At 41.5% G+C, this 26,742-nt stretch overlaps 1 protein-coding gene across 2 annotated transcripts in view; it reads left to right on the top strand.

Moving 5' to 3' along the window:
* RPA1 (replication protein A1) overlaps positions 1 to 26,742 on the top strand; it is a 115,918-nt gene that overhangs the window by 22,094 nt on the left and 67,082 nt on the right. The window contains exons 3-5 of one of the 2 annotated variants that reach the window (XM_089657719.1): positions 2,371 to 2,449; positions 16,063 to 16,171; positions 18,498 to 18,586. In XM_089657719.1, coding sequence (XP_089513845.1) covers positions 2,371 to 2,449; positions 16,063 to 16,171; positions 18,498 to 18,586 — 277 coding nt within the window. Of the gene's footprint in view, positions 1 to 2,370; positions 2,450 to 15,758; positions 15,899 to 16,062; positions 16,172 to 18,497; positions 18,587 to 26,742 lie in introns of those variants that run through there. The other variant, XM_089657726.1, reaches the window with a different exon arrangement.

Genomic DNA, 26,742 nt, shown 5'->3' with positions numbered 1-26,742 from the left:
CCTGCACCTGGGATTGACAGCTGCATGCAGATAGCTGCAGGGCCCATACACTGCAATGTCAGGCTGTCTGGAGCCACAGCTATTCACACAGCCAGCAATTACCTGCATGCTATTCGCGTGCCACTGTTAATCCCAGCCATAGAAATCAGTGGATTCCTGGTGCTGGGATTTGCAGCATGGCTAAATGTGTGTGGGACTGGTGCCTTACAAACTAACCTAATTTTTTGCTGGCACTTTATTCAATTTTTTTTTTTTTTTTTTATATTAAGAATCTCCTCTAATTGCTGTTGGCTTTGTACTGCATCCAGACCACTTGACTGGATAATGCTGGAAACTCTTATAAAGTAACCTTCAGGCACTGGGTTCCATGCAGGGTACTCTCCATACGTTGTTCTGGAAAGAATTCCGCAGCTAAATTTTACCAGAACTAGAGCTGATGGCTTTACCCCATGCCCCCCTGGGGCTTGCTCTGAAGACTTGGTGAATAGACTGGTCGGGCCAATCATGTGGGATCTATCATTTGCATAAGGCTCTGAGCACCTTTATTCCCCATTCATTTTCACCTACAAAGCTTTGATGCTGTGGAACAGACTGCTAATGTTATATACTAAGTGGAGTAAATAAAATCAATGTTCCTCCTGCGCTTAATAAATGGACCTGTGAACAGTATTAAAGCTGCTAGCACCTTAATCCTATACCTATAGGTGTAAATACCAAATAACATAAAAATGTGGTGCAGCGCTAAAACATATATACAATAAAAAATTATTGCAACAAGACTATTTAGTGTTGAGATCCTACAAGGATCTACAATATAGTGTATATAGTGAAACAATCAACTTGGTCCTGAAAATTGGACTCAATATATGGTGAAATAAAACAAACTTCCCAATCGCAGAAAAAAGGGGATAATAATCATACACCAAGTGTGTAAACAGTGAGTCCCAAATGTGGGATATTCATAACTCAAATATCAAAATGACAAGTGCTTAAAAAAATGACCACCTACAATATTCACATGTGAATCAAACAAATAAAAAAAAAAAAAAGTGTGTGTATGTGTATATATATATATATATATATATATATATATATATATATATATATATATATATATATATATATATATATATATATATATATATATATATATATATATATGAAGAATTATTTGAGTGAAAAAACAATCATATAAATGTCCAATAAAGTGCAAACAGCTAAGGTGCTTGGCTATTTATTGGTCATGCAAAATGGTGCTGTGTGGTGTGCGCACCCAAAACAGATCCTTCAATGACTAAAATGCCCCCTCACCTCCAACATACGACCCAATGGGCCAATGTGCCTTTTGGATCACACCTGGATCCTTCACGGGTAAGACTTCCTTGCTATCTGATCTCCAAATAAGGACTCTTCCCTCACTGGCACCACAAACAGCATAAAGGTATTCCCTTTTCCTGGGTAGGTAGGTAGGCGACCTCAAAACCGTCAACTTACTTGCAGTCATATGTAGCTCATGAAAGAAGAGAGATCCTCCATAGTGCAACAATGCTTTATTCCAGTAGGTTTAGATGTAAAAACCGCCAAGTTTACACTCATTTTTCAGTAGTTTCACATAAGCATTCACACCACATGTTCTGGGTGTACTTTACATGAAGCTGGGTGTACCAAGATGGCTACCGCCGTGATTACATCACCGCGTATCGACGCGTTGTCACCCGGTTTCCCAAATTTGCAGATCTGCCACCTGGTCTCTTCTCCAATTTCTGCAAGGTGGATATTTGTCTGATTTCTGATGCCAGCTTCAAGTTTAAGGTCCTTCAGATGTTATGCACCATTGGGCATACCATCTCAAGTTCTCTGTTTTATTTGGCCTGTTAGCAGTTGCTTGTGGTGTTTATCACCCCTCGGTTGGACTGCTTTCAAATGTCCCTCAGTAGACAAGCAAATAGAATTTTTATACTTGCTATGAACTTTTTTTTTTTTTTGTCTTGAGAGAGGTCCAATCTCCGTGTTTATACTCCTTCTCTTGATACTGCTTGCTAGAAAGCTGACACTTGCTGGTAGTAGTAGAATGAATGCTGTGTTGACAGTTTTTTCAGTTGTCAGTGTTCAATCCTTCTGTAGTTGGCAGTATAAGCTGGAAGTTGAAGATTTTATGTGTCTCTGAATTAACTCTCTGAAAGATTTTGCCGTGAGTACAACAATCCAATTATTCAAACTAGGTATCTGAGGGAGACCTGTAAGAAAATAATCAAATCGTAGTTCTGGGGGTTTGGGGAGTCACTGTTCGGTATTTACCATGTAAATCTAAGTTTTGCAATTTTTTTAGTGTGGTAAATAATGTTTTTGTTTTTTTCCCCTCTGATTTAGAACATTCGTCCGATCAACACTGCTACTGGTCCTCCTCGATACAGATTGCTGATGAGTGATGGGTTAAACACACTTTCGTGTATGTTTTTTAAAATGTACTGTTTCTATTGCCATATGGTTAGGGATAATCAATTCTTAATAATAAAGATTTTGATTGCGAACTGGCTTTAACAGTAGACAGCCATGTAATTTAGGGCTGTTTCTTGTAAGCGAGTCTTAACTGATTTATGTATAGATCCAAGTTTCTATTACACTTGTGTATGTTGGCACCCTGTTCTGCTGAGGTAATGAAAACTGAGCTGACTTGGCACAGCAGAGGGGTTCTTGAATGATTTGGAAATGGAACTGAACACCTTTCCCTCCAGAAAGGGGGATAAAATAGTAGAAGCCCTGGGAGCTGCCCCATGTTTTTGTGGCCCTTTTTTTGTGATCTTAAAATGCCAACCTATGACACACAGTTGGTCAAAATGTTTTTTTTTTGTCTACACAAGTAAATAACTTTTGACCAATTCTCAGTAGATATTCGCATTCTTGGCCCTCCAGAATTTTTAGAATTTTTCAATGGCTTGTTTCGCTTTTCTTATTTTGTGTGGTTTTTATTTTTTTTTGGTTTTTTTTGTTTAGTTTTTTTGTCCTCCCAGGCTTTGCAGGGTCTAATCTGTATTCTTTCATTCTTCCATTTAATTGCTTTAAATGGTGCTTAGTATTTGACCCAAATCCTAGTTTGTGAGCCATTCAAAATGTAGTAATCTGCCGTCTCCTATCCAGCCAGCAGATGGAGAGGGATTGTTTCCTTTTACATATTAACCACTTCCCACCTGGCTACTGCACATAAACAGCCAGGTGGGAGATTCGGCGTTCTGAGGGGACATTCAGAACATTCGCACAAGCGCGGCCTCGTGGCTGCGCGCTCTGTGTACCTGTGTCCCTTGGACACAGCGAAACACCGCTCGGCAGAAGGGCCCTCTAATTGGCCCCTCTGATCACATGACGGCCAATCATAGCTGTCATGTAATGTCTACAGAGCTGCCATTCATTTAAACAGAGTGCAAAATAGAAATGACGTAGATAAATAGATAAATTAAAAGCCTTATAAAGTGCAATGTGACAATCGCGGTTCATTAGATGGCTGTTGGATTATCGTGACTTCCGTGGCTTGTAAAAAATGAGTATACAATGCACTAACCAGATAGCACAAGGTTTTGTGCGTTGGAGTAAATAAGACCTACTCCAAGGTACTCTGGAAGCAGGAACTCTGCAGACAGGTGAGGTCGTCAGGTGGAGTTGAGTCACCAGATATCATCAGACCAAGGCAGATTTCCTCATTCCAGTATAGTGTATGATCATCATATTGGATACATCATGTAGTACGGACTTCAGCCACCGGGGGGATCATGCACTTTAGTGTAAGTCTCCTACCATGGTGCACATTAAAGGAGGGGGGGGGCTCACAATTGCCAAAAAATCAGCCCAGAGAATGAGAAAAACTCCAATAGTGTAGTATTTATTAGACAAGTGGAGTTACAATTGTAAGCAAAAGTTAAAAACCGGACACTTACATCCAGAGATATTTAGAACGGTATAATAGGTCAGTACTCCATGTACAGGGGAAAAAATACAGGTTCAAAAAACTCACCATGCATCCTACGAATTACCTTGGAATGCCTACTTTCCAAAAATGGGTCATTTGTGGGGTATTCGTACTTACCTGGCTTGTTGGTGTAAGACATGAGAGAGGCTGTCAGTACGTCAGGTGTGTTCAACTTTCAGTGATTGGTACCATAGCTTGTAGATTCTATAACTTCCACACAGACCAAATAAAAACACCAATTGGTATTATTTTTACCAAAGCAATGTAGCTGTATACATTTTGGCCCAAATTTATGAAGAAAAATTACTTATTTGCAAACTTTTATAACAAACGAAGAAAATTGTTGTTTTTTTTCAAATTTTTTGGTCTTTTTTTTTAATTTACAGCGCAAAAAAAAACCCACTGCTAATCAAATACCATGAAAATGAAGCTCTATTTGTGTGAAAAAACGACAAAAATTTAATTTGAGTGATAATTACAGTCATGCAACACTGTACCCAAAGTGTGAGAGCACTGAAAGCTGAAAATTGGTCTGGGCAGAAAGGGGATAAAAGTGCCCAGTATTGAGGTGGTTAAGCTATTTCAGCTTTGACAGACAAGTTCTCTGAAAATACTACAGCACAAAGCTTGGCTTCTGCTATTACAGGAGGGGGTTGGGGGTATTGCGCATGCACTAGTTTTGATGAAGAAAAAAGCTCAGTCCTGTGTTGTTGGGGGTGTATCGCTTAGAATTGATGTTTTCTTAACTGGTTGTAAAGTGTTTTGTTTTTGTTTTTTTTACCTTAATGCATTCTCTGCATGAAGGTAAAAAACTTTTTATTAGTAGCTCCCCCACTGCCCCCTCCAAATACTGACCTAGACCTGATCTCAGTCCAGCGCTGTGAATGTCTGAAGCAGCTCTTCTGTCCTGTCTCACAGACTTGGCTCTTGCTGCTGTCAGTCAAAACTTGAACAGTAGGAGAGTAACACTTTGATTTTGTTGCATTTCTGTTTGTCCTATCCATTGCACCCACAGTATTCACAAAGGTGCTTGCACCACTTCTCTCCCTCGAGGACTCAGGGCATCCAGGTTACAGGGTATCTAGATGACCTCCTGAAGGTTTCATTTCCCCCACAGGTGTTTGCAAACGGGCGGACTGACCATATGGAAACTCGGGCACTGCCCGAGGGCCCGGGGTCAGTAGGGGGCCCCATGAGATGCCCCTGGTACCTTTTTTCATAGGCTTTTTTGAGTTTGGGCAAAGACACAGGGGCCCCATGATCCCCTATTGCCCGGGGGCCCCATGAGTTGTCTGTCCACCCCTGTTTGCAAACATCCTGTGAACTATTCAGATTCTTCAGACTTTCTGTTGGATAATTAACGGCCAACAGTCTGCCCCCCAGCCTGCCCTGCATCTGGAATATCTAGGCCTCATTCTAGACACAGTGCAGACAGAATTTTCCTTCTACCAAACTAGATTCTCTCTAATGTCTCATGTCTTATACTTAAGCTTTAGAAATGGGGAAAGCCTTTTTTTTTTCCCCCCCACCTTTACTCAAGGTGATAGCAGATATCGTCCCCACAGGCTGGGATGGAGTGTTTAAATCTCTTACAGTTCAGGGAACCTGTTCACCCATTTCCTCTGGACCCCACTTCTCCAGGTACACTCAATTAGGGTGTAGTTGGAGAATGCCACGTTGGTGGCCTATATCAATCATTGGGGGTGGGGGAGACCACGAGTCAGACCACTTTGGGGGAACCAAGTCATCATCTGGACTGGAAAGCACTACTCAGCAATGTTTGCTGTTCACATCCAAGGAGTGGACAATTGGAAGATGGATTTCCTCAGTCGTCATCGTCTGTCCCTTCCCATCATGGCCTCTTCTCTACCTTAGGAACTGGGGGTTCCCAAATGTGGATATGGTAGCCTCCAGGTTCAACAATTTAACCCTGTTTACTACCAAGACCTACAATCCTCTAGCACTGGCATTCTATTCTCTGGTAATTCAATGAGCTCAGTTCACGTTAACCACTGGCCCTCCAGAGGATTTACCCCCCTTCCTGACCAGGCCATTTTTTTCGATACAGTGCTGCGTTACCTTAACAATTGTGCGGTCATGCAACACTGTACATAAATTAAATTTGTCATTGTTTTTTCCCCTCATAAATAGAGCTTTCTTTCAGTGGTATTTGATCATCTCTGTGTTTTTTTTTAATTGTGTGCACTATAAACAAAAAAAGACTGACCGTTTTTAAAAATACCCAATATTTTTGACTTTTTGCTATAAAACCTATCCAATAAAAAAATTGTAAAAAATCAAATTTCTCATAAATTTAGGCCAAAATGTATAATGCTACATGTCTGCTAAAAAGAATCCCAATACATGTAAATTAATTGGATTACCTGAAAGTTATAGCTTCTACAAATGGCTGTTTATATACTGGAATTTTTTTTTTTTATGTTTATACTAGTAATGGCAGCAAACAGCGACTTATTGTGGAACTGCGGCGTTCATTCTGATACTGTGTGGGAACTAACTGCCCCTGACATCCCCAGTGACACTAGTACAGAGATCAATGCTAATAAAAAGCACTGACACTGTACTAATGACACTGGACAGCAAGGGGTTAACATTTTGGGCAATCAAAGGGTTAACTGTGTGTGTGTTTTTACTGTGTTTTGTGTTGTACTAGGGAGACATGCTGATTTGTATCTCTCTGCTGTGCAGAGATACAAAATTTACAAACAGGTCTCTCCCCTGTCGGTTTTAGCCTACGATCGCTGACAGCCAGGGAATTGCTGGCCAGGACCTGGTGATTGACATCCCTAGCTGCCAGTAGCGGCGTAGGTAGGGCGCGGCGCGTGCACCCCCTACCTGGAAATGCAAATCATGTGTATATATACGTGATTTTGTGCAGCCCTGCCATCCTGTAGCAGTACTTCCGCTAAAGGGCGGAGGGAAAGTGGTTAATATCTTCTCTTCAACGTGGATTCTTTGACTGCTCTGCAAGATAGAATAAAAACCCTGACTCTCATTGCACCAAACTGGGTCAGAAGAACTTGGTACACAGACATACTCAGACTCCTAGGGGGGATGACCCTTGGCCTCTCCCAAACTGACTAGATGTGCTGTCCTAAGCCCCCCCATCCCCCGTTACCATCCTTTTTGCAGTCTCTGGCTTTAACAGCATGCCTGTTGAAGCCCAGGTCTTGAAGGACAATGGTATAGCTAACAATGTCATTGCCACCTACTGAAGACCAGAAAAGCTATGAGGTTTAGCCCTTTGCATTATATCCCAAAAGCCTTTCTGGCTTTTTTTTTTTTTTCTTTTTAAGGTATCTTACAGATCAGGCCTCCCCATCACAGCTTCCTCTCAATCTGGTCCCCTCTGCTCTGCAGAAACTACTGGGTGATCTGTCCTGAAAGTAGCCTTCTTGATGGCTGTCACATCTGTTATACACATGTTTCAGAGTTTGTATTCTTCTTTTGTGAAGAGCCAGTCTAACCTTTCACAGGGACAAAGTGGCCTTATGCCCCAAACCCTCCATTTTCCCTAAGGTGGTCTCAGCCTTCCACCTGCTTGAAGACCTGGTCTTTTGCCCTACTCCAAGGAAATTGTGGTCCATTGTTTAGACCTAGTCGGTACTGTCAGTCTAACTGAAAGCCACAGCCTCTATACAGAAAAAAACACTAATTTTGTCCTGCTAAAAGTGTCTTGAAAAGGACACTCTGCCTCCACGTCCACTATTGCCTGATTGATAGGACAGCTCATTGTAAGATCCTATATGTTAAGATATGATACCCCTATATGCTCACTCCACCAGATCAGTATGGTGTTTCCTGGGCATTCCACCATCAGGCATCTGTTGCTCAACATTGCAGGGCATCCACCCAGTCTTCAGTTCACACATTCTCCAAGTTCTACAAGGTGGATGTCCAGGCCTCTTGAGATGCAGCTTTTAGATGCAATGTTCTTTCCTCATCATTCAAATCAGGTCTTTGACCATCTTTTGTTTGACCCATTGGCATGGTTATGTTTGCCTTGTTGCTGTCCACCCTTTTGATTCATTTGTTGGGAAAGACCAAGGCCTGTGAATATCCAGCCTGTCTTGTAATGTACTGATAGGAGAAATGACATTTTGATTTGCCTTTTAATTCCATTTCTTCTAGTACAGCACAGGGCACCCTCCCCTCTTTTCCTGTTATTTTGCATTATATAAGGGTGTGCCCAATTGCCTGAAGGTAGCAGCATATAATCTAAAGTCTGTGGATATCCAGCCTGTGTCCTGTACTGTACTTCTAGGATATGGAATTTACAGGCAAGTCAAAATTCCTTTTAGTTTGAAAAAAGTGTATTTATTCAATGATTATGAACCTTTCTAAACTGTAAGTCTCAAAACTTTAATTATTTGTTACTTTCTGAATGTCAATAAAACAGATTACACATAATTCTGTTACAGTGCATAATGTTTAGAATAATGGTACTGTTTAACCAAGTTGGAGCCAACTGGCCACTTGCCCTCTCTATCCCAATACTCTACACCACTGATCTTTCATACAATTCTACACTTCTCTGGCTGACCTCCGTAGACCCTAATGGAGACTCTGCTCGCAGGGTTGCAAGAAGACAGCACCACTATTAGAGGACAAGGAAAAAGAGCCATAATTCCTCCACCACCTTGTTTTAGGGTTGGAGTCCACCCATATTTTCATGTTTCAGTATCTTTCTTTGAGTTCTTCAGACTCTAAACGGCTAAAGCAGGCGTGCAGAAAATTCACCATTACAATCACTGAAAAATGTAAGAAACATAGGTGGTTTAGCTCTCCAACATCTACAAAATAATGAAATATCAGTGGGCTGACCCTTTAATTCGATAAGGATGGAAGGGCATGGGGCAGTTCAGTTATCCATTAAATCATTTCTGCATTCACACTTTATTTAGCTCTGCTCTGATAGGTTGATATATAATGTGATTGCTAGACTAAGATCAACCATAGATTTTATTTTATTTGCTTTCAAAGTGCATTGTGTGTGCTCACAAGTGTAATAGTAATCTAATAAAAACTGCAGTATATCCACTCGCTGTTTGATACAACCTCATCCCATTTTTATATGTGAGCCCATGTATGTTGACATTTATATATCTCTAAATGTAATTAATTGTAAATTGGATAATCACAACCAGCTTAAAGCGAGTGGGAAGAAAAAAAAATTATATATAGCACATCTCTGCAATACATGCCCATTTCCCCATGTTTTATTACTTTAAAAGAATATGGGATGGCTTTTTTTTTTTTTTTTTTAAATCATACTTTATCTAGGTGAATGCAGCATTGGTCTGATGCTGCATCTGTCCCCCACTGGCTCAAAGTGTGAGAACTCAATGATCACATCAGGGTTGTGGACATTTTTGAAAAAACTACTTGTCCAAGAACTAAATCAGTGTCCCAATCTACTTGTCCCTCATAACAATCTACTTTGTCCTAATAAAAAACACAAATTTTCACAAAAACTGTATTTAAATCTGCTTTAAGTAATGTCTGGGGCTTTTAAAAACAAAAGGGGCTTTATAGCGACTTAAAGTGTTTATATTGCGCTGTTTATCTCCTCTTCCCTTTGCTGCCGGTCTCCAGCACTGCACTTGGGCACTGGCAGGGAGGGGAGAGACCTTGAAGTCTGAGTACCGATTGGCTGCTCGTTAGGAAAGGGGAGTGTCCGGCTTATTTATCCCTTTTGCTGCCAGAGCTGTTTTTGCATTATTTGCACACCTTTAAAAAATTGTTTTAAGCCTGAAGATGACACAAACTCTCCAAACCTTATATATTTTCTGAAATCAGAAATCCTAGAGAATAAAATAGCGGTAGTTCCAATTTCTTATGTCACACAATATTATCACAAAGAAAATACACTTACGTTAATTTTAGGGCACAAAGAGCAATAAATTATCCTTTTTTTGTAAAATATAACAGACGAGGTTGCAGCGAGTAAATAGATATCCAACATGTCAAACCTTAAATTTGCGTGTGCTCGTGAAACTGCAACAAACCGTACCCTATATTTTTCTATAAGTGACACTTTTAAAGCCCCTTATAGGTCATCGGTATAGTGTATGGAGGAGGTCTTGTGCTAGAATTATTGCTCTCATTCTGGCGTGCGCGGCGATATGTAACGTGTATCGCAATCCACGGTTTCATGTGTAGGCGCCCCAGCGAATGCTTTTAAGTTTGTGCGTGCATATATATGTGGGGATGGGGGGCCTTGAAAAAAAAATGGGGGTGTTATATGCTTGGGTGTAAAAAAAAAAGAAAAAAAAATTAACTTTTTTTTTTAATCACATAGGGGACAAAAAGTCCCCTGTGTGATGATTTTTTGTGACAGGTTCTCTTTTTTTCGTGAGACATGCAGGGTCTAAAAGACCCTGCATGTCTCCCCTGTACTACACTGAATGTAATGCGGTGCACTTCGCACCACATTACATTCTTTCCCAGCCTCAATGACTGGGAATCTGTCGAATGGGGACCTGGAAGTGACGTTGCATCACTTCCGGAGAAGGGGGAGGGGTCTGGATATGTCCACTTCCTTCCCTCCCCTATGCCACATCCCGCAGCACCCACCCAACCAGTCTTGGGCCCGCAGATGGGCAAGCGGGGCCCGGGACATATAGGGGGGGGGGGGGGGGGAGAGGCTGACACTGCGGGCTGTGTGGAAGCAATTGGGTGATCAATTTTTATGAATTAGTATATATAGTATATATACTAATATTAGTATATATATATTTATTATTATTATTTATTTATTTATTTTTCACTGTTTTATGAAATATTTCTGCAATTTTTGCACATAAGGTTTGCACATAAATATACCACTACGTATGGGGATTTTTTTAGTTTATCTGATTTTTTTTTTTGTTCACCTGATTTAATTAATATTGTGTCCATATTTGAATTTATTAGTTTTTTTACACTATTTATTTTATGTGTATGGTTAATTAAATATAACACCAGGGGTTTTAAATTTTATCACTATGGATTTATTCAGAATTATTTAAATTTCATTTATTTATTTATTTATTTATTGATTATTTTTATATTTATACAGTATTCACTACTTAATAATATTGAGGAGCGCGACACACTTAATATTTTATTTATTTATTCATTTTCACATAATATTATGAGTGTGTTTTTGTGTTGATGCACCATCACATTTATAGGAGTTAATTATCTATAAGTATCTATATACCACCATAGTAGCTCACAGGTTCACATTATCACAATGCTTCCACCTGACAGGTGAGCCCTGCAGCTTGCCCACAGCAGTGTAAAGGCATAAAAAAAAGTACCTGCACGACGGTCGGAACTGCATGTCCTGGGCGTCAGGCGATAGGAATTGAACATCCCTGCACATGATCACAGTTCTCACCACCGCTCTCTGCTCAGGAACCCCCGCTGTCAGCTAAACCTGGGTCACAGGAGAGAAGAACAAACTGCACTCCTGTGATCTACAAGAGAAGTACAGCCAAAAAAGCTTTGGCTGTACTTCTCCTTTTAAGACCACTAAAAGTACAGAAGAATTACTCTTGATGTTGCCAGTAGTATGAACTAATTCTTCCCTTTTTGACATACCACTTGGTATTTTTGGCTGTAAATTCCAAAACACTTGTCAGCCCTGCCTATTTCATATTAGATGCATTACAAACTGCTTAGACTTCTGATCCCCTTCCCCTCCTGATGTTGATAACCTTTCTCTGTGTACAAGCAGAGAGAACAGGGAGTTATTGTTTTCTGTCAAAATCAAGATATTTTATCATTCATGGAAGAACAAAGAATACAAAGAGTTGGGTTCTAATTCCGCTGTAGGTAGATTTGTACAACCAAGAAACTGACTAGCTGGTATAACTCCTACTCCCAGCATGCCTCTGTTTTTGCTAGTGTTCTAGGAGGATGGGTGAAATATTTAACTGTTTTTACTAGCCATTTTTTTTTCCTTTTTAGATTATACATTTCTTTTAGCTTTTGGAGGCTGTGCCTGGAAATTGCTGGATTCAGCAATTGCAGGGGTAGCTTAGATTGTGTCCTTAGGGCTCTGTATTGTCACTCATATCGTACACATGCACTTCACCCGTGTTCCTTCCATTCAGTGTGAGGTAACAGCTTCCTGCTATTGCTGCTAGTTGCAAGTGACTTGAGGATTTTCCTTGGTTGGAATTTGCTGTCTCCCTCCAGTGACCTAGTTACCTCCCAGCCGTTTGAACCTCTCCAGGTACTGGCAGCTGGTTTGGGAGCACCCAAGATTAAGCTTGGTCCCTTGAGCTACCTTGTCTCTGCCTTGCTGCACTATATGTCACATTGCAGTCCCTCTAACAGGTCTCTCCAACTGGTGTTGCAATAACAGCTCTGGTGCTGCCTTCAGTGCACTTATAGAACAGCTGACTCTTGATAGCCTGAAATGTTGTCCTCTACATGACTCTTCATTCTTCCTCATCTCTCTCACAAGGCCCCTCCTTGGTTCTCCTGATAGTATTTCACTTTCAGCCATACAAGATTTTAAGTGACATATTGTAAGCTTGATTTAGCTTTTACTAGTATTTTCTATCTGTTTAGGTTCTTAAGTGGTCCTAAAACTACAGAGACCTTCCTGAAGCACATGCTTGTCCCAGTCAGTCTTATGGTCGCTCAGACACTCCTGCTAAGCTTTTCACTCATATTTGTGAAGATCTATGTGGTGGCTCTTTGTGGTGGCCCTTTACTCATTTAAGGAGTTTTTAAGTAAGAAGTCATCATGCTGTGGAATCAGCAATATGCCTTGTTAATAATACGATCCCTGTAGGGCAGGGGTCTGCAACCTTTAAGACATAAAGAGCCACTTGGACCCGTTTCCGAAGGGAAAAAAAAGACTGGGAGCCGCAAAACCATTGCAACATTTAAAACAAATCCGACACTGCATATATTGTTTCTTACCTTAATGCAGTGGTGGGCAACCTTTTTTTTCAACTGAGCCAAATCTCGCTAAAACCACGATTGAAATTTATTTTGAGAGCCACATTTTTTAAACTGAAAATACATCCCCCCTATAGTAATTCATCCCCCCTATAGTAATTCATCCCCCCTATAGTAATTCATCCCCCATATTGTGTCAATTCACTTACCTTTGCTCCGCGCGTTCCTCTCGCCGTGTTCCCGCGCCGTTCCGGTCTTCAGGGCGGACTGTGAGAGGAGAGGAGTTTGTCACGCTGCCCCGCCTACATCCTGACAGCCAATGTTTGCCATGCTCCGCGGGCCGGATTAAAAGGTCTGCTGGGCCGTAGTTTGCCCATTGCTGGGCTAGCTGCAGAGTCCTGACTTTTGGGGCGGCCGCCCGAGAGGAGGGAGGGGAGCGGGCGCCCGGCACACAGAAGAGCCGCATTAAAATGTGTAAAGAGGCCGCATGTGGCTCGCGAGCCGCGGCTTGCCGACCACTGAGCTACGGCAACCCTATTGCCTGTCACCTGGTGGGCAGAGTGTTCCGGAGCCGCAGCAAAGGTGAAAAAGAGCCGCGGGTTGCCGACACCCGCTGTAGGGGATACGCCTGTTTTTAAGGATAGCACTTGGAAATTCTTTGCAGAGCCTTGTTTTCGGTGGCTCACTGGCCCTGCATTGCAACCTACATTGGCTATAGTGCTTGGACACCCTCAAGTCACTGACGATAAGACTACTCGTCTGCCACAGTAGAAGAGAAGCCTAGGATTTGGGCAGGAAAATCTCACCCCCCTTCTGAGGACAGGATGGGTTCATGTCATTACTCTCAGGCCTCAACTTTTGTGTCTGTGCTCAACACTCCGTGTTCACCAAGGTGCTGGCCTCTTTGCTATGCTCTCCACGGCTTTCCCTTTGTGGGATACCTGGATACCATCGCGTTAACGGAACAGTCACCACAGGTTCTGGCCAGCAACATAAGGATAATCATTCAGACACTTTTGAGACACAGTTCAAGCCAGAGTTTTTCCTCAAAGAAAAGCTTCTAACATTTTGCTTCTGCATAAGAGTCATGGGTCTGATGGCCATCTCCTTTTGAGGCAGTCCTGTTTTGCTCAGTTTCACTGCAGACTCCAACAATTCAATTTTCTGTCATCGTGGGATAAATTAAGTCTCTAGACTAACTTATTTGCCTGACACAGAGGCCCAGGTTATCTCTGGCTTGGTGGCTCAGGAATTCAGCTCTAGCGTTGGGGAAATCCTTCCTTCCTTTTCAATCTTTTGGAAACTACTCACAATGGATGCCAGGGATGGGGAAAAGTCCTAGACACCTTGTCAGTGCAGTAGCCTTAGTTGCTAGAGGAATGGAGATAGAGGATTAACATTCTGGATCTGAGGGGTTTGGTTGTCAATGCAACACTGGACCTTCCAAGGGTCATGCATTCCAGATTCAGATGGACAACCCCTTAACAGTCAATAATGGGCCCCAGCAATAGAGGTATATAGGATTCTCTCTTGGGTAGAACAGAATGTTCAGGGCTTTTACACCATTTGCATCCCTGGGGTGAACAGTTGGCAGGCAGAATTCCTCAGATTTCTGAACCTGGATCCAGGAGAATGGGCTGTAGACATGGATGTGTTCCAGGACCTGTACTGCAGGTGGGGGATGCCAAATTGGTACCTCCTGGCCTGTCAATCACTGGCTCTCTGCTCTGCTCCTCCAGCTCTCACTGGAGCTCTGGGCTGTGGAGGGGATGGGAGCAGCTGGCTCAGACTCTTGAGCCTTGTATACAGCCTAAGTGGGTGGGGGGGGTTGGGGGTGTGGATGATGGCAGACATAAGATGACTAGCAGTCAAGGAACTCTGAAATCTTGACGTTTCTTGTCAGTCACCGGTTCTCTGGTGGAGCAATAGGCAGTTCGCTGAGAGAGGCTGAGCCAGCTGTTGTTCCAGGCATCTGGGTGGAATCCCGACTGTAAAGTTGGGATCTTTCCTGAGTCTGGACCGGCTGAGTGACGTCGGCTGAGTGATGTCAGCCTGAAATGGATCACAGGAGTGCAGCACAAACTTGCTTTGCTGTGACTTACAGGAGAAGTATAGCCAACAGCCATACTTCTCCTTTTTTTTTTAAGGTAATTTTAACTCCAAATAATTACAGAAGAGAGTTTGTATTCTCACTGGTTGGTTCAGCCTTTTTTTTGTGTTGTGGACTAAAGTATTTTTAGAGCTGCTATAGATGGCTTATAAGCAGTTTCTTTCTGCTCTCTTCTGCACATCTGGAGTAATTTGAGCCGTGTATGCAGCCTAAGCAGAGGTGATGATGGCTGTCAAGGAACTCTGAAATATCTAAAAATATCTATATTTTAATATCTCATTTGCTATGCACAGCTGATGGATCAATGTGTCATATTGTATGTTAAAGTATAGATGTGTAGGACCAATCACTTGGCAGACTTTTGCCAATTCCTATAGGTCCATTCCCTTTTCTTTCATCTGTGCGCTTAATATTGGGCTTCAAAGTAAACATCTGAAATGAAAAATGTACAAAGTATATACTTTTTCTATAGCGTGTTCTTGCCTCAATCCAAAGTACCAACTGTGATTCCTATTTGATCTCACCTCCCTCTATCTTGCATGAATCACAAAATCTCGTGAAAAAGCCCTGCCCCCCAGCACACAGAAGGTGATTGACAGCCTCTACTTTGCATGTTTCCCTGTGAGACTCTGTAGAGGCGGTATGTGCCCATTCCTTCTACTCTGATTACACTCTGCTCTCCTTTATGTGCTATGCAGTGTGTGACCTCAGATCCCTGTCGCCTGAAGCTCAGAAATACTTTGTAAACGGTGTACTTTGAATAGCTGTAGAGGACAGAGGGCTGCAAATAACCTGGTATAAATTATATGGAAGTATTTTTCATCTCTGTATCCCCTGAGGCTTCATTGGGTGTATGTAAGGGTTTACAACCACTTTAAGGCATTGCTGCAGTGGTAGTAAAAAAGGTGAGGATGTTTTTGTAAAGTTTTTTTTTTTTTTTTTTTTTTACCAGGCAATCATATTTTGAGGTGGTTTTTATCATTCTTGCATTTCCTTTGCGGTGTTTAATACTGGTTTTCTTATTTTGCTCAGTGAGGATCTTGATCTTTACTACTTGTTTATCTTTCAGCTTTCATGTTGGCTACCCAGTTGAACTCTCTCGTGGATCAAAATCTCCTTGCGGCAAACTGTATCTGCAAGGTCTCCCGGTACATTGTGAACAACCTTAAAGATGGAAGGTATTTAGCCCATTACTTTCTTTGTATTTGTATCATTGAGCACACCATTGCTATGCAATGAAAATTCACTTCTGTCTTTTACTTCACCAAATTGTAGCTGTACAGGTTCATGCACATGTGTATTGTCCTCCAAGGTACTCTCTGAAATGTATTGATTTTAGCTGTTTAATATTGCATGTGTTGTCAGATGCTGCACATTGTGTATGTCAATGCTGTACCTTGTTTTTTTTACCAATTTGGGCTCTATTCAGTTAATGTTTGAATACAGTATGTTTAGTGCTTTCAGCCTTTTTAAAAGATCTGTATAAAATACCTTTTTGGCTTGTCTGCAGTCTACAATAGTGGTTTAAGAATGTACTTAAAAATGAGCCATTCCCCAAAGGTTGGTAAACTGTTCTAACGTAAAAGTCACATTTTTGCTCCTTCAACAAGCCAGTAGAATAGTTGATGGTATTACCACCTTTTCTTTCCCTTCTATCAAGTGTTCTAATAACTAAAACAAAAAGGCACAATCAGCAGCAAGGGAAGTTAGTGGTTTTTAAGGCAAATCAGTCTTTACTCTATACTACAGCATTGGACAGCCTGCAAGTTTTGTAGCTTTTGCTTATGGGAATGATTATACAGATCAAGACAGATAAAATTCTGTGTGGCTTTTCCTTGGTATAAGTCATGCAACAAATCTTGTCTAGATATTGAAGTGATTCTAAAGGCTGGCAGCTCATGAGCTTGCCCACACATGTGCCCCCAGAACAAGCGGCTTGCTATAATGGGTACACAGAAGAGGCAGAGCTTGGAGCATCGGCGGTGGACCCCAGAAGAGGAGGTTTGGGCTACTCTGCAAAACCATTGCACAAAGCAGGTAAGTATAACATGTTTAATTAATAAATTAATTCAATTATAGGCTTTACATTCACTTTAAGGTTTTATACAGTAGTATGATGTGTGGCACTGTTTTGACACGTTTTAAAGATAACCTAAGGACAGATGTAAAATTAAAAACCTTAAATCCAATTTTGTGTTCATTAATTTACTTTTTAGTTGCTGTGAACTAGTAAAAGTGCCTAACGTAGTTTACGCAATTCCCTGCACATCAGCACTCAAACCAAGAAAAGGAGGGTCAGAACTCTGACCTAATCTGGGCTTTTCTTAATCGTACATCACAGGACATTTCAGGAGGATTTCATATTTGACTACTTAAGTTATGCTGCCACACACCAATTTATGCCAAAATGTATTCTGCTACATGTCTTTGCTAAAAAAAAAAAAAAAAAAATCCCAATATGTGTAAATTAATTGGTAATTTACTAGTAATGGCTGCGATCAGCAACTGATAGTGGGACTGCGGTGGACATTCTGACACTGGGGAGAACTGACTTGGTGTTACTCATCCCCAGTGACACCAATACAGTGATCAGTGCTAAAAAAAAAAAAGCACTGTACTAATGGCACTGGACAGGAAGGGGTTAACATGAGGGGCGATTAAAGGGTTAACTGTGTGCTGGGAGTGTTTTACTAGGGGACGGTGTGTGAGAGTCACTGTAATCACACTGCTGTGGATGGCTGCGCTGTACACAGCCATTCAGAGCAATGTGCCTGAGCTGACAGAGAGAACTGTTGTAAACAAAACCGCCCTCCTCTCTGTTGGAGATCCTCGGAAATCATCAGGTGCTGGCGAGTACTTACCAGCTGGGGCCTGGTGATTGATGGTGGCGCGGGTAGGGAGCACGCGCCCCCTACCTGGAAATACAAAATCCTGTATATATGTGATTTTTTTTTTTTTTTTTTTTTTTTGCCCACTGCCCTGTAGCAATATTTCTGCTATAGCACAGTCGGCAATCGGTTAACATAGCTGGATTTTTCGTTTTACCTGTAAAATTAGTTTCTTGGAGTGCATCACAGGACACGGAGATCTCTGCTCTCTTATTTATTCCTCATTGCTTGTCAGAAAACTGAGGGTTAGCTGAGCTATTTAGGGCAATACCTGGGCAAAGAGTGCAGTTTTTCATTTACCTGGAGGTGGCAGCATAACCAAGCCGGTATGAACATGGATTACACTATATCCTATCATGTGCTCCAAGAAAAGGATTTTACTGGTAAACAAAATATCCTAATCGTTATTACAGGAAATAAAGGATCTCTGGTGGCTTGCTATTTCCTTATTGTTCAATCACAGGCAAGGAAGGAAGGAAGGGTGGGATTCCTATGAGAATGCATAGCATAACTGCAGGGTAGTCTCTGCGAAGGTCCAGAGTACTACAGCCATGATTTGAGGATTACAGTTATAAATATGGCCTCACTGAATGTTTGTTTGTTTTCTGCTTTTCAGACGTGTGGTTATAGTAATGGAGATGGAAGTACTGAAGGAAGCCGATTCAGTTAATGGAAAGATTGGGAATCCTCAACCTTACAATGATGGTAAAATTGTTTATTATACATTTTTTTTTTTAGTTTGTAGGTATAATAAACTTCATTGTCCATTCAAAAATGTCTACATTATTTCAAGTGGCTTTCAGTATTATTCATCTCATGATAATGATGAAATTAAAGTGTTACTAAACACGCAACAGTAAGATCAGTCTGTATATGCAGTAAAGCATGCTTGGTATACTTGGAGAATGATAATCAGGAAGGCGCTTCTAAGTGCAGTATGTCCAAGTTCACTTTAATAAGAAAGGTTAAAAACACAGGGTGATAGTAAAAACAAACCAGGCGTTTGAATGAGGACTTGGAGATTCATACCATTTTATAGAATTATTAGCCATCATCTCCATACCTGCTCATCACATCCATACGCCCCTCCTATGGGGGGGCTCTCAAATCTGTCTTCCTTTCTGTTGCATTCTACAATTTATAATATATTATGTATCCTTACCATCATGCTAACTGGCAAGTTATCACTGTTAAGTGGCAAGCCACCCGCGTACTCAATTCTCTTTCCCCCCCCCCTCCCCTTCACCCCCCACCCCCTTCCCTTCCCCCCTTCCCTTCCCCCCTTCCCTTCCCCCCTTCCCTTCCCCCCTTCCCCTCCCCCTTCTCTTCCTCCATTCCCCTATATAGTTTTTTTACCAAGTACATTACATTTATATTATATATTTCTTTAGATATCATATATATTTTTTACTAAGATTAGTTCTCCCCTTATAGTCCCGTTTTTTGTTTTCTCCCTTCTCCCCTTTTTTTCCCATCTTGTTACCATGTTACTGTCTCCCCGTCCACACTATTTTTGGTCTCTGGGAGGCGTGTACCATTTGTCTCCCGAGGCCACCCCGTCCCCGCCCCTCTACTCTTGAAGAAGGAGGCTATTTGAATGCTCTGAAACGCGTCACTGCTCCACGCTCACGTCATTTTTGGTCGGCGCTCCTCTGGATAGTGTGCGCTCCAGCGGTCCCGGAAGAGCGGCGGTCATCTTACATCTCATCTCAAGCTCTCCCTGCAGCTGCTGGCTGGTACAGCGGGTCCCTGCACAGTAGATAGAGCCCCACACTATGACTGATCAGTCAGAGCCTGTTTTTACTTTCACCCTGTAAGTGGTTTTAACCGTTCTTATTAAAAAGAATCTGGACATACTGCACTTAGAAATGCCTTCCTGTTTATCTTTCTCCACATAGAGAGTTTGCATCAACTTTGAGAAGTGCTGCCCAGTGCCTGTGCTCCAGTTTATCTCCCATCACCAGCTGTCCTTTCTCCAGAGCATCCTTCACTGATGCGCACTGCAAATATCTCCTACTTTTTATACTCTGTGGCACATAAGGAGTTAATTCTCCGCATTGTGTAAAAAGGCTGTTTGATCCTGTCTTCTCTGATCCTCCCCTTCTAATCTTTGATAGTACAGTGCTCTAGGAGGCACTCTGCACATGCTCAGTTTAGTGTGTATTGCTAGAGAATTTTTGTTTTTTGGGGAGGTGCTTGTCATCAGCTCAGGGCCAATCGCCACTGTCCAGACAGAGCATCGGGTTATGCAGCCTCATAGGACAATCAGAGCAGAATGAAAACTCCTACAAACTTTAACCAGTGCTTGGCTGGAAACGAATAGAAGTCGCAAGACTAATATATACTGCTGATGATAAAAGTTTATATGTACTAAAATAATTGCATTTCCATGTTCTGTGTGCTTTGGGAGACCGGATCTAGTGAATGCAGGGCCCTGGGTTTAGTAACACTAGAACCTTATCCATCCTTCATCCTTCGCTACTCCTAATTAACCTTGCTCATCCTTATCAAGATTGCAGTCTTTTTTTTACTAGTGTTTAGGTGTATTTGGTAACCTGACAATCAACGCATTTCTCTCGTTTTTGTTATACAGGGTTAAACATTTGGATTCAAGTGAAAAATTTCATCTTGATGATTATTTCTTTTAAGCGATTTAAAAACGTATTGCACTGCTTGTGCCCCTTCCGATCACTTCCCCTCCACACACTTTCCATTTTTCTGTTTTTTTTTTCTGACCTCTCTTTATCCCAATTTACCATTTTCTTCTCCTTTTAAATATTTACACCACTTATTGCCCTTGTCTTGATATAAGATGTTTTTAGAGTGTATAAAATGCCCAGTTTTTAATAGACTAGAGAAGGCTTAAAAGAGATGTAGGAGTTTCATTTTTTTTTTTTTTTCTTGCCAAATTATAGTTACCAAGGTGGATGTAGCATCAGTCTGATCCTGCATTTTTCCCCTGCTGGCTCTGAGTGGGAGAACTCAGCGACCACATGATCGCCGAGTTCTGACAGCCACTCTGAGCAGAGAGCAGTGACTGTCAGTTGCCACTGTCTGCTTTGACTGTCTCACTGAAGCGCTTGGCTGTGGAGGGGGAGGGAGCGGCTTGTTCAGGATCTCAGCGGCTCACTGGAAGGCTGAGCTTCAGCCTTCATTCAGCTGAAAACTGGTCACAGGAGTGCAGAACAAACTGCACTCCTGTGATCCACAGGAGAAGTACAGCCTAAAGAGCTTTTGGCTGTACTTCTCCTTTTTAAACCATTATCAGGTTATTTTTTTTCTGTTTGTATCCAGACGGAGGAAATGTAATCTCTCCAATTCCCATCTTAGAGAATTGTCGCAGGAAAAGGTGGAGGAATTTCCCTCACTTGCACTAATCACAAGTAAAAATTTTGGTTTTACTCCCACAATTTTAATGACAACATTTTCAAAAGGGGCCTGCAGAGCATTGCACCCACAATCAGCAGATCACAGGTGCAATATTGGGCGACTGCAGACTCTCCGGATAGCTGCCTGCCCATACCTTGCACAGGTAATGGGCGGATTCACAGTCATGACATATTACTATTGGCTAAAGAATCCACACATTGCCTGATTTCAATCTCAAGGTGGTCACTTGTTACGAAGAACAGCATTCTTGACAACCAGTGACAGGTGGGTAAGGTGTAGTGGCAAACATGCCCCCCTGCTACACAGGGACAGGCACTCTGCCTGTCTCTGTGTGCAAACTTAGAGTGAATTAAAATCACCCCCCATACTTCTCTTCTGGGTCACAGGAATGCACTAGCTTTGCTCTCTCTTCTGTCACAGAATCAGCCAACAGTGGACTTAAAGCTGATGTCAGCTGATGTTACAGAGCTGCCCCAGGCTCTGGAAGCATCCTGACCATATTGTCTGGATCCAGCTAGCGCTGGCTTTCGGTGCGCATTTTAGAGCCAAGTCAGCTGCACCCGCCCACTTTCCAGCCCGGCACTCCAGTGAGTGTCATTGCTCTCCACTCCAAAAAGACAGAGAACTGCTCAATCAGGGGTCATGTGATTGCTCAGTTCAGGCTTAGATCTGGAGGGGGACAGCTGCAGCACCAGATTGATGCTGTAGCATTGAGGTGACTTTTTTTTTTTTTTGAGTCCCCCATACATCATTACCTCTTGTTTTCAATATCTACAAACTGCAGGTAATTTTTAATTTGGTGCAACCATAATCACCACTTTGTAACAGTGGTGCTATTAAGAACTACCCGAATCTGCTGCACATTTTGATAAAGCTACCAAAACTGATGGCATGGCTTTTTGATCCTTGCCCAGGTTATTTTAAAGGGCCACCCCTCCAAAACGTGGTGGCCATGCATTCCCCTCGTTGTCTCTGCCTTGACTTCGTGAATATTGTTAGATGTGGATAGGTTTTTTTGAGGGAGGTAAAAGGTTCCATGGAGGAGCCATGTAATAGCTTTTGTCTTCCATGTGCTTTTTCCATATATGGAACCACTTACAAACAACTTGTAGTGACTCAAGTTAATTGACATCTGTTCAAAAACGGAGTATTTTTATTATACTATTTTGCAAGTTAGAAAAGTCTGCTATATTCTCGGAGTTTTGTTTTCCAGTATTATTCCCACTACTTTTCCTGGCAGTTTAACGGATGTTATTGTGTATTGATTATAAACCCCACGATAACTCATCTGTGATTGTGCTGTCTGCGTATTATTGCATCTGTTGCTCTCGGCCATCTGTTAGCATGAGACATGTTAGAAGAATGTATCATTTCACGTATCTGCTTTTTGAAATGGAACATGACGTTGTTCGCTGACGTGGTGTTTACACATTCAGTTCTGGATGTTAGTCGTCTTCACTTTTCAGAATATATAGTTTTTTTTAAGAGCAAAACATTCATAGAGAAACTGTATGTTCAACAAGCTGTAGTCACTCAAAATAGCCACACATGGTTAAAGCTGGAGTACACCAGTAAGTATTCTTTGCATATGCTAAAATATATTTTTTTATATATATTACATTACTGTGCAAAAGTTTTAGGCAGGGGTGAAAAAATGCTTTCAGCAGCATATGTGCTAATAGTTTTTTTTCAATTAACAAAATGGAAAGTAAATGAACAGAAGAGAAATCCAAGTCAATATTTGCCGTGACCACCCTTTGCCTTTATTAAAAAAAAAAGCATACATTTTTCTAGGTACACTTGCACATTTTTTGAAGGAACTCTGCAGGTAGGTTGTTCCAAACGTCTTAGAGAAGTAACCAGAGATCTGTGGATGTAGGCTGCCTCAGATCCTTCCTCCAGTTTCATGTAATCCTAGACACTTGATGTTGAGAACAGGGCTCTGTAGGGGCCATACAATGACTTTCAGGACTCCTTGTTCTTGTATCTTCTGAAGATAGTTCTACAGCCAAATATTTCAGATGTTGATTCATTAGTCCAGAGCACCTGCTGCCATTTTTCTGCTCCTCAGTTCTTGTGTTTTTATGCATAGTTGAATAGCTGAGCCTTGTTTCCACATCCTTTGCACGAAAACACATTAACTGGGGTGCAGAAAAATGGCAGCAGGTGAGTCAAAATGTGAAAAATGTGGAGACTCAGGAGACAGTTTGCAAAGGGCTGGATACCAGTACAATAATGAGTGCCAGCAGGCAACAGTGGAGCATGGTGAAAGTTCCCTTTTCCGTTTTGGGGTTGCATTTCTGCAAATGGAGTTGAAGATGTGGTCAGAATTCAATGCAGAGAAATACAGGCAGTTGCATATCAATCATGCCATACCATCAGGGAGGCATGTGATTGGCCCCAAATTATTCTGCAGCAGGACGACGACCCCAAACATGAAGCCAGTGTCATTAAGAACTATTTTCAGTGCAAAGAACAAGGAGTCCTGGAAGTGATGGTTTGGCCCCCACAGAGCCCTGAGCATCATCATTGAGTCTGTCTGGGTTAACATTAAGAGACCGAAGAATTTGAGGCAGCATACAGTGCTGTGAAAAAGTATTTGTCCCTTTTTCAGATTTTTATTTTTTTTGCATGGTCACACTTAAATGATTCAGATCATCAAACAAATTGTAATATTACACAAAGATAACCCAAGTAAATACAAAATGCAATTTTTGATGACTATTTCATTTATTAAGGGAAAAAAGCTGTCCGAACCTGCCTGGCCCTATGTGAAAAAGTAATTGCCCCCTAAACCTAATGCTTGTGCCACCCTTGGCGGCAACAATTGCAATCAAGTGTTTGCTATAACTGGCAATAAGTCTTTCACATTGCTGTGGAAGAATTTTGGCCCACTCTTCTTTGCAGAATTGTTTTAATTCAGCCACATTGGAGAGTTTTGTAGCATGATTGGCTTGTTTAAACTTTGACTAGGCCACTCCAAAACTCTATTTTTTAATTTGTTTGAGTCATTTAGAGGTGGACTTGGTAGTGCTTTGTGGATCATTGTCCTGCTGCAAAACCCAATTGCGCTTGAGGTCACGAACTGATGGCCGAACATATTCTCCTTCTGGATTTTCTGGTAAAGCACAGAGTTCATGATCTCATCAATAATGGCATGTTATCCAGGTTCTAAGCTGCAAAGCAGCCCCAGACCAGAACACGATTGTTTGACTGTTGGTATAATTATCTTTTTATAATTATGCTGTTCATTTTACACCAGATGTAACGGGATGCACACCTTTCAAAATGTTTCTTTTGTCTCATCAGTCCACAGAATTTGCCCCAGAGACTTTGGGATAATCGAGATGTTTTTGGCAAATGTGAGCCGAGTCCTTTTGTTCTTTTTGGTCAGCAGTGGCTTTCGCCCTGGAACTCTGCCATAGATGCCATTTTTGCCCAGTTTTTCTTATTGTTGAATCATGAACACTGACCTTAACTGAGACAAATGATGCCTGCAGCTCTTTAGATGTTCTGGGTTCTTTTATGACTTCTTGGATGAGTTGTCTTTGTGCTCTTAGTTATTTTGGTAGGCCAGTCACTCCTGGGAAGGTTCACCACTGTACCAAGTTTTCTCCATTTTGTGGATAATGGCTCTCATCGTGGTTCGCTAGAGTCCCAAAGCTTTAGAAATGGCTTTGTAACCCTTTACTGACTGATACATCTCAAATACTTTTTCTCATCTGTTCTGGAATTTCTTTAGATTGTAGCTTGATGTGTTGCTTTTTGAGATCTTTTAGCGTTCTTCACTTTGTCAGACGCTTCTATTTAAGTGATTTCTTAATTCAACAGGTCTGGCAGTAATCAGATCTGGGTGTGGCAAGCGAAATGTAACACCGCTTTCCAAAAAATGTGGTTTATCACATCGCAGGTTTGAGCAGTTTTCTTTACCTTCATAAATGAAATCATCATTTTAAAAACTGCATTTTGTATTTACTCAGGTTATTTATCTTTGTGTAAAATGTAAAATTTGTTTGATCTGAATTCACTGTATCTGGTCTCCCACAGTACACAGAACATGGAAATGCAATTATTTTAGTAACTATAAACTGCTAAATATCTTTTCTTATCAGCAGTTAGAGCAGTCTCGTGACTTCTATCAATGTCCAGCAGAGCACTGGTTGAAGCTTGTAGGAGGAGTATTAATTCTCCTCTCACTGTTCTATGAGACTGCATAAGCCCTGACCCTCTGTCTGGACAGTGCTGATTGGCCCTGTGCTGATCACATACACTCTCCCAGGGAAAAAAAAAACTCATCAAACTGAGCATGTGCCCCCAAGGCTCTATTTTATCAGGACTCGAGTCAGGGACAGTGGAAGAAGGGGAGGATTAGAGAAGACAGGATTAATCATCCCTTTACACAATGAGTATAGCAAGCATGCTTTACTGCATTGATTTTACTGTTGTGGGTTTAGCAACACTTAAGTGTGACAAATTATGTTTTCGTTTTTTTTTTTTTTTTTTTTTTTTTTTGTCTTTTGCTATCAGGAAGGGGACAAATAATTTTTCACAGCACTGTACATCCACACAAGATCTGTGGTTAGTTCTGCAAAATATCTAGAACAGCTTACCTGTCGAGATTCTTCAAAAACTGAGTGCAAGTGTACCTAAAAGAATTGATGCTGTTTTGAAAGCAAAGGGTAGTTAACCAAATACTGATTTGATTAAGATTTCTGTTTTTGTTCATTTACTTTCTATTTAGACACACATTAAGGTCATGGAGTGGCCTATCCAGTCTCCAGACCTTCATCCTATAGAACATTTATGGAGGGAGCTGAAACTTCGAGTTGCCAAGAAACCTTAAAGTAGGGATGTCAAACTGACAGCCCTCCAGCTGTTGTGGAACTACATCATGCTTCTGACTGTGGGAGTCATCCTTGTAACGGTCAGTCTTGAAATGCCTCATGGGATTTGTAGTTCGGCAACAGCTGAAGGGCCGCCAGTTGGACACCTGTGCCTTAAAGTGTTACTAAACCCAGGACCCTGCATTCACTATATCTGGCCTCCCACAGTACACAGAACATGGAAATGCAATTATTTTAGTAAATATAAACTGCTAAATACCTTTTCTCATCAGCAGTTAGAGCAGTCTTGTGAATTCTATCACTGTCTAGCTGAGCACTGGTTAAAGTTTGTAGGAGGAGTTTTCATTCTGCTGTTGGAGGATGCAGAACTCCTGACCCTCGGTTGGGACAGTGCTGATTGGCCCTGTGCTGATCACATGCACTCTGCCAAAAAAAAAGAAAAAAACCTCTAGCAGTACACACCAAACTGAGCGTGTGCAGTGTGACTCCACACAATATGTCTTATCAGGAGATAAGAGGGGGACACTGGAAAATGGAGAGGATCAGAGAAGTCAAGATCAACCCCTTAGATTCCACAGTATAACAAGCATGCTTTGGTGCATATACAGACTGATTTTACTGTTGTAG

Source organism: Staurois parvus, unplaced genomic scaffold, assembly GCF_062004578.1.
Source record: "Staurois parvus isolate SC_StPar_1 unplaced genomic scaffold, SC_StPar_1.0 ptg000029l, whole genome shotgun sequence".
NCBI lineage: Eukaryota > Metazoa > Chordata > Amphibia > Anura > Ranidae > Staurois > Staurois parvus.
Note: the sequence above shows the minus strand (reverse complement) of the source record. Positions and strands in the feature narration are given on the sequence as shown.